The following is a 26,987-nucleotide window of genomic DNA, read 5'->3' as shown; positions in this document are numbered from 1 at the left end:
ATGCTCAGTAGTGCGAGAAGTGTCGACCAGCAGAAGAGCAGGAAGAGCAGACACACAAAACCGAGGAGAGGTTCCGTCGTGGACTGGATTAACGGCCTATCGGATAACAACACCAAAGACAAAGAATGGGAAAGGCAAGATGTGTTTTTTCAAATCACATGAAACCATCACCTCCAATGGCAGGTCCTGTTCCACACTATTCAGTGCTTCAAATTGACTCAAACATATAACTATGGTTTAATATTTCTTCTAAAAAAGCTTTTTAATGTGTAGCAGCTGTTTTTATTCTGACTCTCATTAGAGAACAGGTTTTAAAAAGTGAAAAATAAGGGAAGAAGCTGATGCCTCCAGAGCCTGCTCTTGAGGCATCAGCTTCTTCTTTCATTTTTCTTGTTTCCGGAGCCTTTCGCACAATGAGGAGCAAGTAGCTTCTAATGACAGGGAGCGCTTGTTCCCGAAATGAATATCCAGTAACTAACACAGCATAAAAAAAGCTCCGATCGTTATGTGTCTCCTAAGAGGCAGAACAAACACTTCCGACAATTTTTCTCTTACATCGCTGTTGAAATTATGAGCAGATGGTTTCGTAGAAGTACTCCAAATCCAGCGAGAATTGTGAGACGAATTGTAGTTGTTGGATGTTATAAAAGTAGATTTGTTGTGCATCACAGATACTTTCTTTTATGTTTTGATGTAATTTCTGAGGACTGTTCAGCTCTTGCTTAGCCTCATTCTCAAGCACTTCTAAGAGATCTCCACTAGGAACTCACTTGTTGTTGCGGGCAAATTTAATCCAGTTGTGGTGGGATCCACTCCATCCACAAATACAATGAGATTTTGATTGGAAATCCAGCACAGCTAACAATATCCGCATTCTTCTTCACCAAAACAAAAGTTTCTCCTTCAATGAATGAAGTGTGTTCAGTCCAACAATCACTTTAAAGGCAGCGCTTGTGGGAATTTTCGGGGGCAGGCGCTAGAAGATGCGGGCGCGTAGGTAGTTTTGTCGGAAGCGTTTTTGCTGACATATTAGGACCGAAAGGCTGATTACACTTTTCTTTCTGGAGGGGGAGTGGCTCGCTTTCATTTTGAGACCCAACCTGATGGTGGAGAAATCCTAACCTCGAAAAAAAATCGGAAATTTGGGAAGGCTGCGTTTGAAATAGTAATCGCAATACGAATATGAAAGGAATATTTGTGGGATCATTCCATCACGAGAATCGTAAAAAAATTAATCAAAACATTTGCCTGGTAAAAAGAGGAGCAGAGAAGAGCATTAAACATTAGGCACTGGAAGCAAAAAGGATGTCGTGCTCTTGTACGAATAGTTTTATGCATTTATAGAGGCCTGTGGAATGAGAGAGCAGATTTTTTTTTCGAAGGAAAAACCTAATCATGCTGGAAAAGTTCAATACGAATAAGTTTAGAAAGAAAAAAAGAGCGTATTTATCGAATAAAAAGCGATGTACTTATCCACGAAGGTCTAATACTACACGGCTGCATCCGAGCTTTGCTCCAGTTTTTGTTTCGGTGGATCCTGCCCCAGTAGTTCCATCATCTTGAACAATTAGTTGGTCAAGTCTGCGCTGCAGCTTCGAATAACGTTTCAAGGGTCAAACTAAGAACAACTCCGGAAACTTTCGTGGAAATGAGGAAAAAGCGAAGAGAATTCGTTTGCAGAAGCGCCACTCAAAAGTACGAGAGCATTTTTTGTTATGGAAAATCCTCTTTTGTGGGAAAGTTGAATGACAGCTTAATTCCTACTATGAGCGATAAGATTTTCCTTTCTCCTTTTTCCTTGAAGTTTCTTCGCTAAAATTCGCACAGTAAATGGGGAAACAAATAAAATTCCTCTCTGGATAGTGTGCTGTTTTTCAGTTTTTCCTCATTCGCCGGATACCTACCTCATGTTGAAGTAAATTTTGGTATCAATCTACACAGCTCATAGTACTAACATTTTATTGTTATTTTCAAAACAAAAACAAGAGCAATGACTTTCCCCAATTACTTGTGGTATTTGCTTACATAGTTGGAGCTTACTGGGCACACATCTAACCTTTTTGGCTTGCACTATTTTATATAAAAAGTCGTGGATTATAGAGAAAATTTGATGAGATTAGTGGATCTGCTTCTCTTCCGCAATTTCCAGCATGTGGCCGTCACTTTCAAAGCTTATTAATATTGATTTTTTTCGTCGCTTCTGCTTGCAGATTTCTGTGTGTTTGGACATGCGCGTATATTATTTTCCATTATTTCCCACGCTAATTAAAGATGTCGTTCTCGATGGCAGCCGTTGAAAATAGACGGATGCAATATAACAAGATTTCAGTTGGTGATCCCAACTGAAATCCATAATCGTATTTCAGCTTGCATTAGCTTTGTAAAATTGAAATTGTGAGGGGTCTGTTGATTGAGGGATGCGGATGTGAGTGTTAGAACACTTTGTAAAACCAGGAAAACGTCAGATGTTTAAGGCCGCCATCAGTGATTTCATCTCCATTTTAGATAGGAATGTATCGTCGTGGTTCTGCTCATCTCTCCGTAATCGCCCTAAGAAACAGCGGGGGAACCGCTTTATTTCCTGCGAGGTATGCTAGAACGGCGCTATGTGTAGACGTTCCGATTCTGTCAGCAGCCTATTCATTGGTTTCACTTGAATAGGGTGATGAGAGGGCATAACTGATCTTCGACCGCTCGCTCGAAGACGCGGCGCGTTGCAACTAAAACCATAGTGGAAAATGACGTCTTTCACGCCGTTTTCCACGACGCTTAGGGAGAGATGAGCGAAACCACCCTGATCCTGCAATCCGCAGCCCCATCTCTAGCTTTTCTTCCCTCAGCACGTCCGATTCGTTGTATGCTGCCTTTAAAGAACATTAGCAGAGAACTGTGAGCAGCTGCTGCCAAGAACTACCTGTTCAGAGTGTGCTCCTCGCCCCGATTGACTCGCCATGGAAGTGTAGTCTCGATCGGTGAGACAGCGCCAGACGAAGCAACGTTACATCGACAGCATCTGCTTGCAGAACTCAAAAAAGAGGTAACTAGCGATCAGTTGCCATATTTCTTTGCAAGCTAACTAACCAACAGCTTCAGGTCAAGGTGATAATGGAGGAGGCCGTTACCAAGCGTCAGATAGACCTAGACTCGCCGTACGTAACTTCCCTTTGTGGTAAGGCCAGCTCTGCTGTCTCGTATTACGTTGAGATTTCGTCTCTTCCTGCCTCCGACCATTATGACTGGCCAATTTTCGTGTTTTTCATAGGCTTGTATTGGTTGCTTTGCTGAAGGAGATCTGAGTAAAAGTGAAAAACAAATAACAATGGTATTTTGTTGACTGCGGGGGGTCGACTGAGTCTGAATTTTTTTTTGGGAGTTTATTATTTGTAGGAAGAAATTGGGAAGAAATGAGTCTCACCTTACCGTGGAACGTGGATTACCGAAATAAGGGGAGCGTTTTAGTGGCTGTTGAGAACTGCCTGATGGACGGATTACGTCGACGCCTGCTTGGTCTTTTCGGGAACCGTTCGTCACTTGCTCTTCTACACACTATTGCGAAGACAAACGTTGTGGCAGAGCAAGTTTTGGCAAAGACGCTCGAAACCAACTCGGAGTAAGTCTTTTTGTGTCCACCCGTTTTGTAAACGTACAGTTGCTACTATTCTGCGTTGGATATACCTCGAAGGTTTACTATCGGGACGATCCACAAATGCTTACTGTTGGGTACGTATAGTAATCCGCGGATAGGAGTGCTGTCACGCTCGATTCTCCCTGCCTGTGCAGAAAATGGCGTATGTAACTATTTTGTTGCACGTTTTCTAACTACGAGGTATTTTATGACGCTCCACGTCTTCGACATCAGGCATGTCTACCAGCGAGTGAAAGTGGACCGTTGTAAGGTGTCTCGTAGCAGGAAGTGACGTGAAAGGACGGTTTCCCACGCCGTATTTCCGGATTGAGCATGATCGTGCTCATATTCGCGAAATAAATCCCTAACCCTATCCACTCATGAAGAATCCAACACCCTCTAATTTCACGAGCTGTCTTCCAGAGAAAAGTATAGAAACGAAAACGAAATCTTCCTTCTCTATATGTATATTCTCTATAAGTCGAACTTTTTCGGAAACAGATACTCTGTGCAAAAGAAGAGTAACGTGTCAGAGCGTAGTTCTCTGCACCTCTCGTTCAGCTGTATATTTGCTTAACGCAAAGATGATGACATCATTTTTATATCCTATGTGCATTTTCGCCTTCAAATTAGAATTTAAATTGCTATTGCTGTCCGCACCCAAAAGCATGTTTTTTTTTCGGAATTTCGGCCGTAAAAGACTCAGGGATGAACTCCGAGAAGTGAAATGAGGTAGGGCGACGTGGGCATTCTTATCTGAAATCTCAAAAATTACCGCTCTATTTGGGTAGCATACATGCATAGGCATCCATTAACATTTTTTCACATTCACAACACATTTTTCTTATCCACTCGATGTTTCCCAAGAGTTTTCCTGAGCTGTAAAATAAAATAGTAAAATAAGTTCCTCGGGCTAAAAGGGAGCAGTTCCTGCGCTGTCACGATGCTTTCACTGACACTTTCGTATGCACCCGTTTACGCCTTATTGTACCACAGATCAAGTGATTTTTGCTGGAATTGTACATATATTCATTCATCCCGTAAATAATGTGATGTTCTATTTTTCTTTCACTTCTTCAAAGCTAAGACGAAGGAGACAATTTGAAACATAACCTCCTTCACTTTCCAGATTTCTTACTATCTTTCCAATAGATTACTAATTCGTCCTTTCCGGAATTTACTAGTGTATGAGAGAAAATTATTTTAAATTCTCAAATTACCCGGTGCAAAAGCCACGTTATTTATGGGAAGACCATATCCAGAAGATGACTCTCCAACTTTACTTTGTTTTCTTTTCCTTAAATAATTTCTCCATGTTAATTCTGTTTTGGATTCGGGTCCCATTTTGTCCAGGAAGCATTTGCGATTAACGGAGATAAAAAGCTTTTACGAGCACTTTCAGTCCTCTTACTTTTTTTCATTCTTTCTCAACGATTTTTAACGGAGACATGTGGGACTCCATCCGTGAATAACAGCGTGTTCCTATGCATACGAAAGTGTCGCTGGTCCTCATGTCTATGTCTTGGCCAGGAGAGTTTGCTGCTGCAATCGTGAAGCCATGGGAAAGAAGCAACAAACAAAGCAAAACAATAAAAGATCCCCTAGAATTTTTATTTAATTTTAGAGCCTGTTTTGGCTGATGGCAGACTCAAACACACAATTCCTACTACGCACGCAAAGTGAACGAGCGGATTTGAATTGTAATTTTCAGGACTGGCTCCACACATCCGTTGACGTGGATTCGGGAGGCTCTTCACATGCGCGTTCTGTCACAACTCGTACATCACATAACGATCTGCACAAGGTGGGTTTGCCGTGTGATTTGGCGGCTTTTTTGTTGCTTCCTCATTTCTACCCTCATTGCGATGAGTCGTCTTTCAACGGCTGTGACGCGGTTCATCACGAACAGGACAGGAAAGAGGTTTTCCCTTCCAGCTACTTCCCGTAAATAACATTCCTAGTCATCCGTAGTGGGGAAATTTGTATTGATGAGTGGCCGGGGAGCACGCCGAAAAAGAATGAGCTATTCGGAGGTGGAGGCGAGAATTAAGATTTCAAATGTTTCATGTAAGAAAAAAGAAATGGAACTTCTTCAACCGATCCATGAAATCTATATCAACATTACGGGCCTCGTCGCGTACAAAAAGGTAAATACGTCACAAAAGTGCCTCACAACACCTTCTGAAAAGCACTTCTTTCTAATTTCCATTCGGGTTTGCCGGAACCGTTCGTGACGACCACTTACAACAGTTTACCTCACCTTTTATTTGAGCAGAAGAAAATGGAATCAGACCTGTCGGTTGTTCTGCACTCTCCAGAGCACAGCACTTTCGAAACGGAACTTAGAGCACCTTGTCACCCAGATTAGCTGCTTATTGTAATTTCTGAAAGTTTCGTTCCTCACCCAAAACGCGCATCACAAAAGGAAAGCATTCTATTGTTGTTTTTCCATTGTTTACATGATTCAAACGAGTGACCTCGCATCCACCAGGAGCATATTTATCTTTAGCTTGCGACGACTGTACGAAAACCACGCATTGATGCTGGATCGTGCCAAAGGCGGAATGGTAGCAGCTCTGCTACGTAAGTTTTCTTTTCCTGTTGAGACCAAGTGCCACATCGTAAATTACTTCCTGTTGTTTCTTACCAGACTATTAGTGAACCTAAGAAACAGTCACCGTTGAGAAAAAAACTCGAGACAAACTTATTTGGTGAATATTTGGAAGGTTTCGTCGTCTCACTGTCTCATGATAGTGTCGCAAGCCATTTCATGGACGTGCTGGCCTCAGGTGAACTCGCTTGAAGGCTACCAAGTGTTTATTTGGAACCGAATTGAAGACAGATTTTTACAATTTTCTGTTGCAATTAGTGATGGTGGTGTTAGAGTGGAAAATTCTGAAGAAATATCAGAATAGTTCGGGATATTTGTGACCACATTCTCAATATTCTCGTAGTTCGGGTGTTTAAAACTAAGCTGTTTGAGTATATCGAGAAGCGTCGATGCCCGAGAAGTAGCGGGGGAAGAGGCAATCATGGCCGCGTTGTTCTGCTGCACGTTACTATTGGATACGTCAGAAAATCAAACCGTGCTACAATTTCTGTTCACGCGAAAATCGCGCGATCGCCTATGCATTTTTGACTCGAGCAAAGCACTATCACAACCTATAGCAGCTCCAGTTCTGGAGCAGAGGTTCTTGAGGCAAAGCAGCAACACTCGTGGTAGTTGTTCAGTTCAATCTAAAACGAAAAAACCACAAGTCCGCTTTTTCCCTTCAAAACTCGATGGAGAACCGGACAGATCTAAGTTATTATACAGGGTGATCTAATAAATAATGCAGCATCCTGCACCTAATTATTTATTTTTATTTTTATTTGTATCAACTTGAAAGATTTTTTGAGAACCAAATAAAGACTTGTCTTCATTTTCTGCAATCGTCTTCTATCTTCTGAATAGACTTTCAACGTCCGACATCCAAGATTTCCTTACCCCTTACGGGAAACACTTTTCCAGTACCGTTGAAAAAACCGCATCATTCGTGGGATGAAGGTCCAATAAGAGGGCAAAATAGAGCGGGTATTGAGGGAAAACGAAGGAAACATGGAACACAGGCCCTTCTTTTCTGACGAGGAACTACTGTGTTTCAGCTCAGTCGTTAAAATCCATATGACACCAGTCTGCTGTTGGTAACAATAAAGTGTCCATATGAATATATAGCCTTGCACCCGGGGAATACACCTTAAAATGCCTCCCAAGCGTGCGAGGCGCTATTAAGCGCTGAAAAAGAACTCCCAGTAACAGTTTTAGGTCATGCCTCGTTTCTATCAACTTCTCTCTTCGTTTCTGAGACTACATTGTGATTAGTTCATCAAAAAGACAATAGCTCGTTTACTGGAGGCTTATGAGGCTTGTGAAGTAGCGCAGTGGGTAAGAGGTTCCACCGTGTCTGCGCAATCGATCGTTTGTTCGAGACCACCCCAATGCCCGGCAAGCCTGTCATGACTTCGCGTCGATAAATTTCTACCACTCTCGTCTGGGAGAGTAAAGACACTGATGCACCGTCCAGCCCCTGCAAGTCATTGAGTCATCGACCAACACGCATTCGTAAACCTCGAACGATTTCGAATTTAAGTAAAACGCGTTGACGGATCAAAAATGGGTTGAATGACTCCAGACCCTTTAAACACTCCAGCTCGCTTTATAAAAAAAAAGTCTTTCTTTATAAAAAGAGAAACTTAACGCAAAGACTGCAACGGTTTTTAGGCGGGCCTCAAACTAAAACAATGGAGATGATAACTTAGATGTTGGAATCCATGCGAAGCGACTATGGACGGCTCTTTTGGACGCGCGGTAGCCTCTGACAGCGAGCATTTCATTACGTGGATCATTGCGATTGCGCAGAATTGATGCGTATGCGCAATCCGAAGGAGTCGCGTCTGCACTTCGCGATCTGTACACATAATCCTTGAGTACTAACGGTTCAGCGGAGCATCTACGTACATCTGCGTAAAATGACGTGCGAAGAAGGTACACCGGTAACACGATGATAACGAATTAAGGTTAATACTGTAACGTTTGATTATGGCAAGCAGGCACATCGTGTCATATAAATCTTAAGACTGAAGATGGGATATAGATAGATGTTTGAAAAGGACGAGAGTGTCGTATACCTTCGAAGAGTTCCACGAAAAAGTCGACTTGCCAAAGTTTTTTCGGAGAGATCACATGCTGAAGAACAAGTGCTCAGCCACTGATCTCGTTTGTAGCATCGATAAACTGATCCTGTGTGATACCCTTTTCCTACTTCCGGTTGAAAATGTGTTGTTAAATTTAACAAGTCGAATTTTTTTCTTCAAATATTTTTTTTGAAACTTTCTGAAGGAACCACGGTATTAATTAATACGATCTCCTCTTTTTCAAAAGCCTAAAAATGTTGCTTGCAGTTCTGACCGATCATACGATTCTTTATTCTCCTCAAAAAATCGGATATCCAATAGAAACTCTCATAGAATTCATTTGAATTCTACAAGTGGTTCTGACTTTCCTCAAAAATTGAAGAAATAAATTGAATTCGAAATACGCAGTTTGTTTCTTTTGACGTGAAAGAAGCAGGAATATCAGGGAATTTGGCACGAGCAACTTTCTTCTCGATGGACCGGCCTCAGCGCAACGTTGTGCATCGACGTTGTTCTCGCTGCGACAAAAAAAGTGGATAAATGAACGACAGGACTACGCGTGCGTTCCTGACTACTTTCCTTCTACCAAAAGTCTGACAAATAAGAGGATATCGTTTGCGTTCGCTTTTTCTGGGATACTTTCCACGCTTTGCTCTTTACAATTCGCTTCACCTCTAATTAAACGCCCACAGTGCTCGGCAGCTCAGTGAGCAGGCTGTCAGTTATGCCGAGCAACGAAAAAAAAGCGAGCGCAGCGAAAAAGCGCTATCAAAGTCTAACCGTGCGGGGTTTCTAGTCCCCGAGTGTTTGGTGGGATATTTTCATGCATACCTAGTTCTATGCGTTTATTCGCTCCCACTTGCTTCTCATCCTCGCTTCTGCCTGTATGCACCGTAACACGTGCTGGGTACAGTCACAAACAAGTTCCTTTTTGTTTCCCATGCACCTACTGTGAAGACGATTCGTAGCGACTGCGAAGACGTGGGTTTCGCTGCCAACTCTCTCGCTGCTTGGCATGAATTTTATTCCAATTCTCACCTCAAAATACCAGCCATCGAAGTCTGAAGGACGCCCCCTCGGCTCGTCTTTCAAGGTCACATTTCCAGAACGGAACTTGACAGAACAACTTCTAACCGACCGGCCGGTGGTCACTCCTTCACCATACCCACTGCATAATTTTGAACCGTGCCAGCAGCACTCTCACCTTGTTTGAATTCCCAAGGCATCACATGGCGTAAGTGTACTTTTTGATGCTCCATTTTCACAATGAACACGGAATTAAACGCAACCTGCACAATACCGGACTGGTGCCTGGACGCTATCCGAAGTTCCGCCTGCGCAGCGACAACGAAAATCCCTCGTCTGGGTAAACTGTTCTATTCAACAATAACAATAGGTACCATGTAGCTAGCCGGAAGTTCCCTATGACTCTGCCTAATACATAGTTCCACCGTGATTCTGCTCCTGGCTATATTTACCGTATTCTGCCATTAGAGCGGTTAACTTTGTGTCTATAAATATATATCTCAATTCGCAAAAGGTAGCAGCTTTATTTCTTAGAGTGTTCTTTTTTGGACACAAAATGCAATGATCTTGTAAATTTGAAGTTTTGTACGCTTTGAAGGATTTGAAGACGGTTTAGTAGCAGTTTGTGGTGATCTCTCTCAAAAGAATATCGAGAGGAACTGGCGCTTGGCGGTATTCCCTTTGGGGCGACCATCGACCTCAATTCAGAATCGTTTGAGGTTTGTGAACGAGTGTAGCTCAAACGGTGACCTACGGGGTCAACCGATGAAATCGATAGTTGATGAAACAAATCCCAATATCCTAAGAGACAAATCTGGTACCAACTCATTTGTCCCGTGGGGATGAAAGAATTGGTTAACCCAGAATAACTTCGAACCATCGACTGCACAATCGCAGCCAAAGCTTTTACCACTTTTGCCACTACACCTATTTTTTGTTAAGGTGTCACGTTGCAAAACATGGGATTCCTATCGCGGCTGCTGCAGTTTTCGCCTATTTTTCATGGAATCTTACAACATTTGGCCACATGTTTTGTTATGAACACCATAAAATTTTAGTACGTAGAGCCGAAGAATTCATCCCCTGAGTTTCTCCTTGTGCCAGTCTTGTCACCTCACCTAATGGAATTTCATCCAGCTCTTTGAAGGGAGAGTTCATTAAAATGGAAATAAGTTGCGTAGTTTAAGATGCCGAAGCTCTGTTAATGAAAGACACCTTAAAAACGTTAAATTCTTGTGGTTTCCACCTTCATCGAGTAGATGCAATTCAATTATAGCTGCAGGCGTTTGTGTTTGCGATTAAAAATCATGCACTGATTCAGGGGGTCGCAGTGATCAGTTGCGGGGCTTCCTGTCCCAATTTTTAGCAATAATTCCTGTTTACATTCCAGCAAAGCTTATTCGAACGTTGAAGTGCGTGTTTTGGGCGACCTTCACTGTTTGTTTTTAAAGCAATGAGCAAGAAATTTCCGTGAGTGGCGGTATAAATTGCACTCGTTCGCACTCGATGTGCTTCGCTACTCGTGGAAGTTTCTTATCGTTCCCATTTGCCCTTCCATCAGTTTAGGCTCAAAGGAAGAAGCTGAGCAAAATCTGCATCCGCCCATCTTTTCGGGTTCGTAGGTGAAGAACTGAATTGATGTGTTGGGCGAATGCAGCATGGACTACGCGGCACTGCGAATCTCCCGAGTGACTCACGCATCGGGTCATCTCGTGAAGATGTGTTTTCTTCAATTACGTTGTCAGAGTATTGGGTTGGCACAAACTCGATGTCCCTCTTCACTCAGCAACTTTCAAATACCTCAACGCGTTTCATTCTTCGTGGTCTGCAGCTCCTCAGCAACTTCTCGCGTGGTCTCGCCTGTTTCACCTTCAATTACTGGCGGTCCCAGTTGGTCGCCGGCAAGTTCCCGAAAGCCGCGGCAACCTCACTAATCTTTTAACTAACTCACCGAAAACCGTAGCCAAATTGTTCAAACCGTTATTCCCAAGTGCGAGCTCGTGTAGTAAAGTAACGCGAATTTCTCGCTGAAAGTGAGATGAAGATGGAAGAGAGTTGTAGAGAATGAGAGCATGTTTTAGCTCTAGGAGGGTTTTTTTGTTAATCAAATCATTTTTTTGAAAAATGCAGAGAATTCAATCTAGCTAATTACTTTTATGTGGTACTATATGTGCAAACATTGCGTTTTCTTACGAGAACGAGGTTACGGGCCCAGGGAATTTATTTTGTGGTTTTATTTCTGGACGCTATCATTACTCGACTAAGCATTAGTCTTGTCCTAGTGGATATTGAGCCTCAATTGCGTAGGTTGCTCGGGCTAAAAGGCTGATTTTCGCTTCTCTTTACTAACGGTCAACACCTCGGCGTAATCGCCATCGTCAAAGCCTGGAAGGACAAATGTGTGGGTGACAGACACGCATTCCCTCTCTCCACCGCAACTTAATGGATTCAAATCGCAATGGCCATTGAGTTCTAAGGGAAGAAGAGGTAGGTTCACCTGCTATGATTTGAGGACTTTTCAGAATCGACCGCAAGCTGCTGGGATATGTCTTTTCAGGAATCTGTACTGTGGTGCAACGGCTGCATCTGGGTTTCTCTTTGGAACATTCCCATTAGGCTCATTGGCAGCTGCAGCTCTCCAATCTTCTGACACTGCGTCACGTCTCGTGTAGTCGATCGATGTCTGTCTGTGCCCGAGGGCTCCTCGCTCGCTCGTTTCTTGTTCGCCCAAATTTGCATTAATGGTTAGCCTTCTATGCATTCAAACACATAGTTTCGTTCGTTCCATGGGAATTAGTCATTTCCTTATTTTCAAGCATGGTGGGTGGGGAGAATTTGTGTGGCTACGCAAAGCGCCCACTTCTCTTTTTCGGGAAAATTCACTTTCGTGCTTTTGTGAACAAAACGGATGAACGGATGTGCTATAGATAGAACCTCTGGGAGGGTGCTTGAGAGTGCTTGAAGATCTTTTTATTTCTACGCGGAATATTATAGCTTACGGGAATTAGCTATTGCCATTCCGAAAACGAAATAATATCCGTCTGTCACATAAACTCGTCTTCAAGGCTTTTCTGAACTGTGACCCAGATTATTCAAGAAATATTTGTGTCGTAGTGCTGCGTGATCCTTCTACATCTGCGTTGCGCTTCTTCTACAATCTGTCTTGGAATTTGATTCATTCTCAACACTTTCTGAGAAGAAGAAGAATTATAAGAAGAACAAGAAAAAATCATGCAACTCCATTATGCAAGTACTTCTCATGATTATCTGAGGAATAGTTTTCGGAAGAGACCACCTTTTGTGAATTTCTTTGGCAACCGAGAATTGCGCTTCCGACGCAGCGCTCCATTTATACCCGAGTGGAGACCAGGACCATTACCGAGCTCGATGTGTCCGACCGGTCGGGCACAATGCACTTTTAATTGTGGCCAGGTACGAAGGGAAGGGGAAGGGGTATCTGTGTTTGTGTGCGTACGTTTATGTGTTTCTTTCGATCTGTGAGGAAGCGTCCACTCAGTTGAGCACATTTGGCGCCGACTACACGGCAGTTCAGAAAGTAATGGATAAAAGCAGACATTTCTAGCAACGTTCTTCTCTTAGTTTAAACTACAGAGTTACAAGTGTTATGTGCATAAAATTTATTATTACTATTATTTATTTTATTCCTTTCACTAAAGAAATTGTTAAGAAAGTTCTACAAGGAGCACCATCTGCGAAATATTAGGGGCTGATGAACTTGCCGGAATGTTTTGGGTGAGAATATATTATTGAGTAATTTGTTGATTTTTGAAAAGAATTGGTGGCAACGTAGCCGGAAAGGAAGAAAATAACGTGATCCGGTAATCCAGTTCGAGGTTGAATTTAATAGCGTTGTGTGATTTCTGTAGCAAACCTACGTAGCACATAACGTCATTTTCTCATCAACATCAGAAATTAATGGCGTCTAAAATCGTTCGCCACCTCGTCATCGTTCTTTTTCCTCCTTGTCGTTTGCTATGCAATTTTCAAAGGCTGTCCCTCGTTTGTGCACGGCTAAAGATAATCACACGAGTAGCTAAGCAGACTCGAGGCGAGGGGACCCCCGCGTTCCTTCGTTGTTTTGCGATTTCTTTGTTTTTTATTGCATTTCTACACTGTTACGTCAATGAGGCGCACGATTGCATTTCCTTGTATTTAATAGGCTGACGAACGCTATAAGGGTTACGTTGATTTGTACAACTAGCGACCCTGCCAAAATCATCGGAGAGACCTTCTGCTGAATTCTCTCAATTGAGCTGTGGGCTGGGAGGAACTATGATACACGGACACACACAATGCATACATAGCTCTGATCAGAGCGGGTTTCTCTGCGATTAACGGATTGTTTTTCTTGCAATGATTCAACCATGTATTTTGAGGTGTTTCTGTGAAAAATCGTGTGCTCTTGCAATCCCTTTATTGCAGCAGTTTCTATAAACGTATGTTACTGGCTTCCATGCCCACAATGTCTACACAAATTATTTTGTGTAGACAGCAAACAAAGATGATAACTTGAGTGTAAAATTGAATTCCTTGTCTTGTGCAATTTTGGCTGTCCATTCAATTGAGCGGATACGGAGCCACATATCGGGTCGGTGTTTAGTCGGTCGGAAAGATGAGCGAAAGAATCTATATGTTCACTACTAGCGCGCTTTTATCTAGAATGTTTCTTGCGTCCAGTGTCACCTGGTGGTGGTGAAAACAGACGTCCAGGCATCTTTTCTTCCGATCTACTCATGCTCTGAATTCGGTTGTTGATGAAAACAATACTACCCTTATGAAATAGTAAGGTTAACTTTTTCATGTCGCTACAACTCGAATTTTCTTTCTTTTTCGCTACTGGAGTCCACTTCACAACAAATACAAAAATGCTATGAAAAATGCATGAGACTTTTCAGTGGGTCCATGTGCAGCCACATACCGCCGAATGTGTGACCAGCGAGAGAGAACTGCCGAGGAATTAATCCGCAGTTGTCGTCCGGCCAGCTCAACGCGCCCGCCGCTATCCGTGAGTAACTCTTATAGACTCTCAAGGAAACTAAAATTCACTGAAATTTTACCTAGAAAACATTTAAATTTAGTATTTTTACCTCCACGTTCAAGCAAAAGGTTCTTTTTTACGTATTCCTTCCAATCGCTCTTTCAAGAAATTACACGGATTCATGGAGAGGTGTCAAAATTCTCCTCCACTGACTCCAGCCACCCTTTTTAAAGCAAGACTGCAGTATCAAGGAGCTCATTCGACCAAATGCACCAAATTCGTTCAAGGAAGTGGATACAGTAATTATTCCGGGCGTATCGTGTTATTTGCGCCAACAAATCACTTGAAAATTCAGATCACTGCAAGCCAGCCAGAAATTTCATGCGAAATCATTTTTATTAATAAACTGGACTTACGGAATTAGAGTACCTACCTGCAGACAATTTCTTTCTTTCAGTTTTCGCTGCTCTTGAAGGACCACAGAGTTTTTTCCTCACTCTATGACTCTTTTCATGCATTATTGTAATCGGAAACATCACCTACAACAATTTCTGTAACGATTTTCTCTCCAATCCCTCGGGAATTGAAGTCAATGATGAATGAAAACTTCATTTCCGTGGAGAACATCCTTGATTGTACATCTGTGCTCCATATCACCACTTTCAATCATCCCCCTCTTCCTAGAAAGATTTCGTCGGTTTCGATCGATTATTGATCTTGTTGATCAGTGTCAAAGAACTCATTCGACAAAATGCACTTGTATTGCATTGGTATTGGTTTTTCGGGATCATTTTTGGCGCATTACAAAATGATAGAAGTCAATGAAATCAACGTGACCAATGTTTTCACTCGAGTATTTTTATTTGTCGCAGAAAATTTGGCTGCCTACAACATTTGCTCTGAACCAATTCATTCGTTTAAACATCATAGCGGCAAAGCAGAAAAGAACCGACGCAAGGACTTCCGTACATGTGCCCTGCTATTATATAGAACTGTGATAGGCACTTAACTTAGACTAGTACGTCCTAAGCAGGAATTTCACGAGAATGCTCCCATATTTTTTTCGTGAAACTTAGGTGAAAATGTTTTAGTTTCTGTGGAATTTCAGAATTTTTCTGCGCTGAACCAACAGCTGAATTTTTCACAACGGTGGTTTCCAAAAACAACGCAAATCATGTGCATGTTTTCAAGAGATTCTGGGAGTTTTGCAAGGTTTTATAGTATTGTTGACAGCACATTGTTCCAGGTTTTCTTGTTTTGCTAATGTCCTGGAAAAAGATAAATGAGCGCAAGAATTTAAGCCATCAGCATCCGGTTGATAAGCATCTGTTAATGAATTTTTGGCATGATGAATGGTCGCTTGACGTCCTCGATGATTTGTAGCTGACGTTGTGATCAAACTTTAATTTTCACTTACTCTCAAAGGTTGCAGAGAGGACCACAAATCACACAACAACTGACACAGCGGCTAGAAATATCGAGGGAATTTCAGATCACCCGACGCGGCAGCAGCATTGTGAACAGCGGTGAGCACACGCCGCTCAGCAGGGATTTCGTCTACTCGTTGCATCACAATTTCAAGTCCAGCCTACTATACGGCAAGAACAACGTCGGTGTTGCGAATGGAGATCAAGCAGCCGTAAAAGGTACCCTTTCACATAGGACACCCTTAAAGGCATCACCCCACGAATCTGAGGTGGTGCAGATTTCAGGTGGAGTATTCGTTTACAGGATGGGAGACTGCGGAGAGGGGGGTGATTCCGTCCATTTCTTCCTAATTGCCGTAAAAAACGGCCCGGAAGATTCGTTTTGGCGCACCATTTTGTACAAGAGGTTCGATCGGAGCGCGCCAGTCTTGTGCGGCGCCGCATTTTCCGGGCCGTTTTTTACGGCAATTAGGAAGAAATGGACGGAATCACCCCCCTCTCCGCAGTCTCCCATCCTGTAAACGAATACTCCACCTGAAATCTGCCCCACCTCAGATTCGTGGGGTGATGCCTTTAAGAACGAAAGAAAAAAATGCCGACCTATTGCTTCTGTTACTAGGCAGTCTTTCAAAGCCCCACTGGCGTGGTCTGGCATTATCCAGCACTTTTTCATGAAACCTTGAATGCAGTTCACCTTTCCAGCGTTCCAGTGAATGTGTAGTAGAGAGACCTCTGCTCACCTCCAAAGTACTCTTTTCAGGATATTTGTCCCTTCATAAAAGTTACGAAGGAGTTCTTTCGCTAAGGTGGACACCCAACCAATTGATGCATGCAAGGTACCGAACGCGGTAAACCGCTTGGAAAAAACCACTTACTCTGTTGACGTTTTCAGCTCTCAACCTTCTTCTGCCACTGCAAAAGACGCTGAACAACAATGGCTGTGGAAACAAGCTCTAAGTATAGACATGGAAGACATTATCTACATTCATCTGCATCAAAGAGGTACGTTTTCAATAGTTCATCGAGCAAATCAACGGCCCCTCGGTGCGGCAGATGACAAAAAAAACCTCGTCTATTCTGCTTCTAACCTCGTCTACTTCAGATGACTCAACTCCGTCGACGTTGACGCTCGTAAACTGTGATGGCGTGCAATGTCCTCCGCTGCAGATGACGACCGGTCAACACTCGCTCGTCTTCCTAACCACGCTTGAAGCGGGGCTTTCACCCACTCACCGCCTCGATCCTCCTCTCTGGGGAGGGCCGGGCAAAGGTATCGTGTGCTGTTACTAAAATTGATGGGCAGTTATAGTTGGGGCGAAATGAAGCTCGGTGCAGCTGCTCATGTGGCTGTGCTCGAAAGGCGCGGTAGCGGGAGTTAGCAGGACACATGTCGCCAGGGTCAAGCGTGTCATTGGGGAAAAAACCTCCTGATGTCGACCCCTTCCTCAGAAGACCTTCCAGAAACCGACCCCCTCATCTCATCCTTTATATTATAGCCGCTCATACAGCAATTAAAATTTAGTTATAATAAACAGAATTAAAGAAACAAAATGGACGCTCAATAAATAAATCAAATAATATAATATAGCAGGTATTAAACAGTGCAATGAACATCAATCAAAGTGCCGCAAGTAGAATAAAATCGTATATTATAACATATAGCTTTATTGCTCAAGGGTGAGAAGTAAGTCAGTGCATGTGCGCAGATTCTTCTTTGGACAGGGATAACGAACGGTAGGGAGTTTGATCCCCGCACGAACCATTTTTGCAAAATAGAAAAAACTGTTGGGAGCGGCGGAGAACATGTTTTAAAACCATTTTCACAGAGTTTTCTACTGTTTACAAACTATTTTATTCATCGACAAAGGGAACGAAAGGTTAAGAGTTTTTCGCGGGAATTTTTCCATTTTTGCAAAATGGAAAAACAACTAATACCGAGGCAGAACGCATTCCAAAAGCATTTTCTCGCTATTTTCCACTTCCTGCCGAAATCCAAAAGAGACGGAGGAAAATAGAGGTGGCCACTTTCTTTAAAGAAGGATTTGCTCTATAAAATGTTAAGATATCTTTTTCAGAGACTCTCTGGTTGTTTTTTTTTGTAAGCTAGTTACGAAAAAGTTGAGAAATTTAGCACTTTCTCAACTTTTTTTCAACTAACTTTGAGAGAACGAAAACTATCTGAAGGAAAGTAAAAATGAATTGCGATAGCAAAAGTCTTCCTCTACAACATACTTCAAACCGAATTCTTCTCTATAGAATACGAGCTGAGTTGTTCGATTTTTGAAGTCACACAGATTTCGGCGCGTTGCCGAAGTCTGAGATTTCGCACTTTTCCCCGTAGCGAAATTACGCCGGTTGCGCCGCTGAAACATTCGATTCCATATTCTGGTTCCCTCAAAAGCTAGTTGAGAAAAAGTCGAAATTAAGAATTTTTCTCAACTAGGTTTCAAAACAAATAGTGAAGCTAGAAGCACCAAACTTTATGGAAATATAGAAGAAATCTCTCTCTACAAACGGCAGCCGGCTCTGTTGCATGAAATTCACTTTCAGCGCCTATATCCAGAAATTCGTGGAGCCTCCTTTAGACTACTTTGTGTTCTTAGTTGCGCCTGTTGATGTCTTTTTTTCGCTCAGTATGTAACAGCATCGAAATTGCTCTCCAGTAATAATAAATTCATTACTGTCGGACGTGAATTGTACTATCCTAACTCCCGTGCACTAGATCAAAAATCCGACTTTTGTCAGGGATTGATCCCTGACAGTCGCGATGAAGACGGCGAGACATCACTTTCTGCCATCGGGAATCACAATTGCTGAACTCTATCAGCTTCAGCCGACAGTGCGTACTGGATACTCACTCTGATTCCTTCTCTCATACTCAATATTTTCCATTTTCTTGGTGAAATTTTTATTCAAAACAACTCACTCAAAAGCAAGGCCGCAAGGCTTCGTTCAGAACGCATTGTATAGTTTACGTTCTTTTCTTGCCTTCGAACTCTTCACGCCTCGCATTTATCCTAATCCGAATGTCCTTCATATATTTAGAGTATTTTCCCAAACTAGTCCCGAACCAAAAGGTGTGAAATTGTAGTTGCAAAATCTCCAGAAAATACTTCACGCCATCTATTTTTCAGAATAGACAATAGACAGAAAAAGAAAATAACTCGAAAGAGAATGAAAGTAACGAACGCATAGCACCACTACCTGTCCTTCGTTATTTCTCCTGGGAGTTGATTCTTCAATCGAAGCGATTATGCAGATTGTGGAGTAGTTTGACGACTTTTAGATGCTGTGATGAGGCAAACTGCCGCATTGTGTCCTTCAATATCTGCCTCTATCGGAACTTTCGGTTTGTGCCAACTCTCCCTGTCCAACATGAGACTCTATTACGTATGAACTATCAACAGCGTAGTAACACAGCCATAAAAGTGATGTAATCAGGAAAGGAGCCTCGGGGAAATCCCAACAATAACATATTGACCGCGATAGCACAAAGAAATCCTCTGAATGAGCGGCTGATAACGTTCGCGCTTTTCTTTATTCACTTATTTCTTACTAAATGTACTGAATGTGCGCAGCGAACTGCACAAGAATTCGAACATCTTCGATATTTAGAATTTCGCATCTTCTAGTAGAGGTGCATTCGCAAAATATGTACCTGTTCCAATGATTATACTGAGCGTTAAGACGGAATCCTCAAAAAACTGGAGTTTGAACTGGAAAAAAAAACTGTTTTCGTACTACTTTCTCTGTTTCTTTTTACTTACCCCTGTATTATCTTCCCTCTCGTCTCTGACCCTCGAAACAACCTTGATCTTTGAGGGATCGGATTTGAGGGACTCAAAAACTAGGTGGAGTGAACTAGAGAGAAGGTAGGATTTGCTGCGGTTTTGCAAATGTTCCTTCACTGAATCCACATTCGTATTTTCGATGTTCGTAGATTCTCCGGCACGTTATCTGACATTCGCAAAAGCACTAAATGTTGACGGGGAGGGATTTCCCACCGATGGTGTAGGGGATTCTTCCTCTCACGGAAACCCAACACTGGTGAGCGTCTTCATTCCAGAGAAATCGCTGCCTCGACTTCGGAAACGTACATCATGCGCGGTGGGAGGAGGAGCGATGCTTGACTACGTGTTCCGCATTGTACGCGTAGCCGGGAGCCGATTCATCCAAGACTCTCACCTGCAACATGACAGTACCCCGTCGCCAACTCAGAGGTTTGGTGTTCTATGATCTACATCATCATCTCTCCTTAGTTGTGCAGCACATTACTGCTGGGTCGGCCAGGAAGTCGCACGTTTTTCGTGAAAACATTTTACTAGGCATAACCAGTGAGCTGCGTATTTTGTTTGGTGAGTTGGTGCAGCATTTCAGGTAATTTCATAGTTTCGCGTTTAGGAAAAGCATCTTTTTCTGTATAAACTTGTCCGAGAACCACCTAATAGTTAGTCAGCAGCAGAAATTTCAAAATTTGAGAGATTTGCGCCAAAATGAAATAAATAATTGCCCAATTACGCCGAATCCTGCGAATACGGCTTTACTCGTTACATTCGAATGCTTCTCATCCAAGTCGCAACTCTTGGGAAGTAACGATACTTGGCTGTAGAATTGTTGCGAATTGCCAGACATTCCGTTTGCTTCTTCCTTTGTAGCATGCCTTAAATTTTAAACCTTGCACGTCGACTGAGTATATCAAGTCATTCGCTTTTTTTGCGCGAACGCATAGGACTTTTCTCGACCGCAAATATAAAGTAATCTGTGAGATTGCAAGAAGTTATCGAATAAATAAGAAATACATGAACATCCTTGTTTTAATCTTCGCCTCCTCCGGAATTTTCATTCAGCAGACTTTTTCCTATGAAAAAAAAATCTTTCCGTGAGTAAAACAAAAATACTTTTTTCATGCTAAGAAGGCTACTAACTGGTTTCTGACTGCACCTGCATTATTTTTAGGAGCGAATTCGGATGACTTAAACTAGTAATAATTTTATAATAACGATATTTGATACAAGTCTTCTAAAGTGACACAAAGTTAACAACGGAGCAGTGGAGATCTCTTCAGCGCAGAACAATCGATGTATGCGAAACGAAATTAGCAAATAATCCATATATTTTCAGAGATGTAGGTATGTGCAGAGTAGAATTTCATGATAACCCAGCACTACGCTTTTATTATTTGTTTAGGTACTAAATTAATTCCAAATGTCGTAATGAATTGAACATTGTGCCCTTACCGTACCTACATTCTTCACTCCAAGAAAAAAATTAACAAATGAACCGTTCTTTAGCAAATCTCTTCCCGCTTCTCCTTATGTGAACGTCGAAAGCGAAGTGGATAGTCTTGTTAGGTGAGTTCACTAATCACTCAGCACTTATTATGTTTCCTGTTAGGACCGTGGAAGCACTTTTTGGAGGAGGTTCCTTCCAAATCTCCTGTCGTCAAAGGAATCAAGAAGAACCACAAAAACAGCGAAGCAAACAAAATGGTTGAGCTCTTTTTGATTGAGGAGTTGTTATTCAATTTTTAGCAAAGTTTAATACATATCGTAATATCATATCATATCTGCTCCCATGTTTCCAATGTTCCCCTCAGGAATCTACAAGGTTTCGCGGCTTTCCGTATCGCCTGGAAGTATCATACAATCGATTTTGCATAGTGCCTTAAACGCAACACGATGCAAACTTACGATATTGGCATCCGTCCACGAAGAGATAAGTTACGGGTGTGGATCGTGAGTATGAGTGCCATCACGCTCAAATCCCCCTGATTGTACAAAAAGCGGCAGGGAAAACTGCTTTGGCGGTCGAATTTCCCCACGAGACGCCTAGTGACGTGTCATATCTGCGAGCGCACGTGTACGTGCCGAGTGTGCGGACGAGCGGACGACCGAGGGTGACGGATGCTGCCCCAACCGGTAACTGAGAGACACGCGCGCCCGTTGATGGCGTGCGTTACCAGTTGTCTCGTAGGAAACTTCGATAGCTAAGGCCGTTCCCAGCGCCGTTTTCCAGGACAGTTAGGCGGAAGTGGGCGTCGTCGCTTCAATACCCCCGACTTGTGCTCCCAACCCTATCTTTTCATGGAATTACTCCAACATCATCAATTTCGTTGCACGTTAAACTGTGAGTTAATCGGTCACGCTGGTTCTAAATGCATAGGTCCGCATAAAACAACGATCGATGCTGATAAGGGTGAGGTGGTTGGTGAAAGGGCTCGAAGAGGGGACAGAAAGAGTTCTGGCACTATTAGGGACTTTTGCATCATTAACAGAAGATCATTTGACATCATTGGTGCTGAGTCAATTCGTCTCGACACCTTATAGAAGATTCTCTTAATGTCTCTATTCAAATTAAATTCAATGAAACAAAATCCAAATGAGGGCAAAAAATGAGATATGTTGAGGTTTTGTGAATCTTCGAAACTACTATTTCAACTGCAGTTGAGTAAGTTGAGAACGCAAAAATCTAGTGGTGCAACCATTCTGACGCACAGAAGTTGACCGCATAATCGCATTTATTTGTTTTTTTCAAGAAAGTAGCTAGTTCAATCAACAGTGACTGACACGTCACCTGTCTTTATTATCCTAATATCCGGGAGGCAGAAATTTTGTTAATTTGTGTCCCATATTTCCACATCATGTGTCTTACGAACTGTTGAGAAGTTCATGCAAATCGGTCATGGGCAGAACCTCGTCTCAGAGAATTCGAAAATAAAGGTAAGCATTATGAGCCTTAACCTGCCGAAGTGAATTTCTATGGTGTGGAAGATCTTACATTATTATTTGCTCCTCGGTACCGTACAACTACAACAATACTGTGATCAGAATCGCATACTGTAGTCTTCCTCCGTACCTCTTAGTACATACTTCATATACATAATGTTGCAGTCTACAGATCGACCGAGCATGCCAGTCGATGCGCCAGCAGATATTAGCACGGGCTTTTTTCGGATGTGAGTCCGACAGCATTTAGTTGATTTCCTTGTGTTGTCGTGGAGGACAGCTGCCTATCCTATTTAATTCAATATTCTGCTAATATGACCGATAATGGTGTTCTTCCTCTAAAATTAGATCGTTAAGGGCTCTCCTATTGTCGGCATCTTCGAACAGTAAGAAAGCATTTACTGTACCTGGTGGATACGCGGAAAATGGCGGGCGAAGAAGATACAGAACCGGTTGATGAAGAGTTCTGGGGAAAATGTCGGACCTCGAAGACGGTGTGACGTCTGCTAATATGGGCACGATTCTAGAATTCGCCCGAAATACGTTATTTTCAGGATGAGCTTGAGGAGGAGTTTTTGTTAAGAATCTACTGGAAAGGTATAGAAGGTTCGAACCCAAAAAGACTCAGGCGCCAGGCAGGTTTTCTAGAAGTTGGAGAAAATCTCCCATTTATTTTAACGGTTCAGGCTTGGCCATACCTTCTCCAGCTTTTCCAATGGAACGAGGATCCAGAGCCAAAAATGACCGAATTCACTGAGAAGTACAGGTGCTTGTGTTGCCTATTGACAGTCTGTCACCGATGTTGTTCCAAACATGGGAGTTAGACTTTTTAAACTAGTTCTCAAGTACAAAAATATTTATTGCATTGCACTCTTGCACGATTTATTTTCATAGATAGTCCGACCATCACATTTCTGAACAAGCTCCAGACATCTATGTGAAACCACGTGACATCTGTGTGGAATCCCACGAATATTCTTTGTGCTTCTGACAGATAGCGCTTTCCTCTTTTTCAGCCCAAATCCTTCTCTTACTGGAATTTCGGTTTCTGCTTCCTTCTCCCTCACAGAGTTATATAGGATAGAGTTCGAAAGGGGCTAAAATTGTCTGACAATCAACGTTGAAGAGTATTCTGTTTATCTCGAGACTAGGGCGCAAAGCATGCCACTAAAAAATTGAAAATATCTAAAACAAATAATACAAATGTATGCACCGTGACATATACCATGTTAAATATCTTCTAAAAAAGGACCATTGTTTTGCAATCTAACACACGCTGCTCTTTTATGCGGTACTTGTTCGTCCGAGTAGTTTCCATGTCCTGTGACATTTAGATTTCGCCGTCCACTTCCCAAGTGCAATCGCAGATTGATATGCGTCTTAGCAAGGAGATCTTCAGCTTATTTGATCAAAACATATAGAGGGTATTTGCACAATAATCAATTTTAGCAATAACAATCAACAAACAAATCAAACCCCAATGAAATCAATATTTTAAGGCCTTTCGTTTGACCTACGTTCTCATAAAACTACATTGATTTTCTACATTGACGAGTCGTGGGAAGCGAAGTTTGTTTAGGGAAGATGTCGAACGATGGAGGTCGCTCGAAGGACAAGTGCGTCGTCAAGACGAAGAGGACTTCATTGCAGGTACCTCAGACCTCGATAAGTTTCTCGCGATAGATTTGCAACCTATTTATCAATCCACATAGATTCCAATGAGCTTCAAAATTTTTACTTATTAGAGGAGATCGAATCTTTGAGGTACGTAATTTCAGCACGACATCGTAAACCTTCACTTCCGGAGCGTGAAAGTTCCATTGCAAGTGACGTCTTCGAAGAGGACTTTGCGGTAAATGGATTGGTACGTTTTCCTTTTTATGGCTAATGAAAGTATAAATGTTCGGTGCATTCACTTTCATATTACTCATTCGACATAGCAGTGGAGAGTGAAGGTGGAAAAAATTGGAAGAGCCGCATGGACATGAGCGCAGTAACGAACCAGTTAAAGCTCAGAGAATTAGAAATATGTAGATAAACTTAAAATACCACTACCTCAATTTGATTAATTAATTCAATTAATTTACTCATTACTCACATCATCCTCAACAGATGGTCACAAAGATCAAGTTCAACTCTGAGAACCACTGATCTAAACAAAATGCCTTCCTGGTTCATCTGGAAATGGGACTTCACACATGCCTACATCCAGACCTCTACTTCTGTTTTACAAAAACAATTTGCCATTTTACCCTGAATTCTAGAGTCCTCAAAATTACAACGTTGCTCACGTAATTTACTTGAATCTCCTCATTGATTTACATCAGCCCAGGAGTAGTTACCGTTGCAGACACAGGTAATTGACGTTGAAATTATATACCCGGTTCAAGACGACGTTCCTGTATTTCTGTAGTTTCGTTTCAAACGCCGCGCGAGCCCGCAATGTGAACTGGTTGATTGCACCGCGGCGAAAAGCGAATGCGAGCATCCCTCTCAAGTCGACTGAGCTCGCAAATGTCGCTTGATCCCGTCACTTCGCACCACTACAGCGCCGCGCGATCGGACCTCCGGAACTACAAATACAACCTAAACACCTTGGTATCGTTCGAACTTCAAATGCCCAAGTACTTACTTTAGCACAACTGCTCCGTTAACTGAAAGATAGTTGCAGGAAAAGAACCTTTCAAATCCCGAAGACGATATTTTTCGGCAGTTTTCGAATAATCTGCACCGCATCGATAAGGATGTCGAAAGATGCGACAGGAATCTCATTTTCTTTTCGAATAAGGAGAACCTCGAGAGTCTTCGGTAGGTGGCTATTCTCAAAGCTTTGCCATTGTTATGATGCCTTTCTAAGCTCTCTGTTCTCTGCAAATTTTTTCTCACCTCCACCTGGACAGCTAACCTTTCCGAACACGAAATTCATCTTATTTTCGAATACACCTATTTGAACTTCCAGGAGGGTTATGATCACGTACGTGAGCAGAAATCTTGATGATGGGTACATACAAGGGATGTGCGACATTCTTGCTCCTCTACTAGTAGTGTTCGAAGATGGTGAGTTTGCTAAACACTGGTCACCTACAGTCCGCCTCATCACTACTTCCACTTCACAGAAGCGCTTACACTTGAGTGTTTTACTATGCTTATGAGTCGCCTTCGTGAGAATTTTCCTCAGAGAAGTGGTATGGATCTCTGTTTGATGAACTTCCGTTCTCTAATACAGGTTACCTACCACATTAGTAGGACTAAGACTGATTGGTGAACTCATGTAGCCACAGGTCGTCGATCCGCAAATCTTCTCAATGCTCACATCCACCTCCGACTTTACTCATCTCTACTTCAGCTACCGATGGTTCCTACTGGACTTTAAGAGAGGCATGTCATCTTCACACATACATACGTATATAAAACTTCACTTTCCTTGTTTGTTACTTGTTACGCAACCAGGCTCCACTAATATCTGATAAATAAATAGAGTATTTGCTGTTTTGTTACATCGTAGCTGATGGTCGTTACTATCATAGCATTCGAAACTAAACAATTTTTGCTGCTCTCAAATGGGAGATGAGATTGGTCTTTAGAAGATGGGCAAAAAAAAAGAAAGAAAACACAGTGACCGATCTAGACCTCTCCCTTTTTTCTGTTTCCACAATTGATCTACCATTTCAGAGAAGCTGATTACACTACTACATCGCATAAGACTGACGTACATTTTATAATCGCATTAGAACTACTAATGCATGTCTTACTAATGTCACCACCACTTGCAATCTTATCATGACTCAAAACGTTGTTCGTGTTACGTGTTTTGTTATTGCGTCTATACGATATTAGCCTTTCTTTCCAGAACTTTCCTACGATAGCATTTTCCGCGTTTGGGAAACGATATGGGCGGCGACGAGAACATTCAGTCCTCATTTCCCGTTGTTTTTCGCTCTTGCGATGGTAACCAACTACCGCGATGTTATCATTGCCAATAACATGGACTTCACCGATATGATCAAATTTTTCAATGGTGAGCTTCTCTACTCCCTCTCAGTGTTTGAAGTTTTGAATCTGATCATACCGTTCTTTTCTCTTGCAGAAATGGCAGAACGTCATGATTGCGCTCGGCTCTTGGCAGCCGCCCGCACTCATGTCAAATGTCTCCAGAACTTGGTGCAACAGCTTCGGTGACGATATCTACTAAACATATCCATACTTTCACTGTGATATCCGTTGAGTTGTTCCGCTGTTTTCTTAGTATACTGTCTTTCTCGTTGTTCTGAATATTTTCTCTGTCAACGGACACTTTTCTTCTACACATCAATTCTACGAGTTCGGAGATTAGCCTGATATGGAACAGGGAATATCACAATAATATCTGACTTTGAGCAAACTCAATAAAGTTTATTTTTCCATGCTCAAGGAGAAGAACTGCAACAATGAGGAGAGCTCTCTGCTCCCCACAGAACCGTAGTTGCGTGTGCAAATATGTACTTTCGGGGAGCGATAGAAAGGAGGATTTA

At 42.3% G+C, this 26,987-nt stretch overlaps 1 protein-coding gene across 3 annotated transcripts; it reads left to right on the top strand.

The window, feature by feature from the left end:
- RB195_010036 (uncharacterized protein) lies at positions 1–26,655 on the top strand (the record flags this gene model as incomplete). 3 transcript variants are annotated; one of them, XM_013443099.2, is made up of 25 exons in its annotated part: positions 1–134; positions 2,923–3,037; positions 3,094–3,169; positions 3,460–3,610; positions 5,337–5,429; positions 6,135–6,208; positions 14,242–14,351; positions 15,817–15,970; positions 16,512–16,587; positions 16,644–16,753; positions 16,854–17,021; positions 19,818–19,971; positions 21,043–21,102; positions 22,642–22,706; positions 22,834–22,970; positions 23,031–23,111; positions 23,163–23,242; positions 24,056–24,126; positions 24,255–24,340; positions 25,148–25,284; positions 25,436–25,533; positions 25,593–25,702; positions 25,758–25,854; positions 26,327–26,494; positions 26,564–26,655. In XM_013443099.2, the coding sequence occupies 25 exons, from the start codon at positions 1–3 to the stop codon at positions 26,653–26,655; spliced, it is 2,697 nt and encodes an 898-aa protein (XP_013298553.2). The 3 variants fall into 3 exon arrangements, with proteins under 3 accessions (XP_013298553.2, XP_064048434.1, XP_064048433.1); XM_064190850.1 differs by lacking the exon at positions 1–134 and adding an exon at positions 2,512–2,588; XM_064190851.1 differs by lacking the exons at positions 14,242–14,351; positions 15,817–15,970; positions 16,512–16,587; ... (14 more) ...; positions 26,327–26,494; positions 26,564–26,655 and adding exons at positions 11,803–11,812; positions 11,883–11,997.
- Between the last annotated feature and the right edge of the window lie 332 nt (positions 26,656–26,987).

Source organism: Necator americanus, chromosome III, assembly GCF_031761385.1.
Source record: "Necator americanus strain Aroian chromosome III, whole genome shotgun sequence".
Taxonomy (NCBI): domain Eukaryota; kingdom Metazoa; phylum Nematoda; class Chromadorea; order Rhabditida; family Ancylostomatidae; genus Necator; species Necator americanus.
Note: the sequence above shows the minus strand (reverse complement) of the source record. Positions and strands in the feature narration are given on the sequence as shown.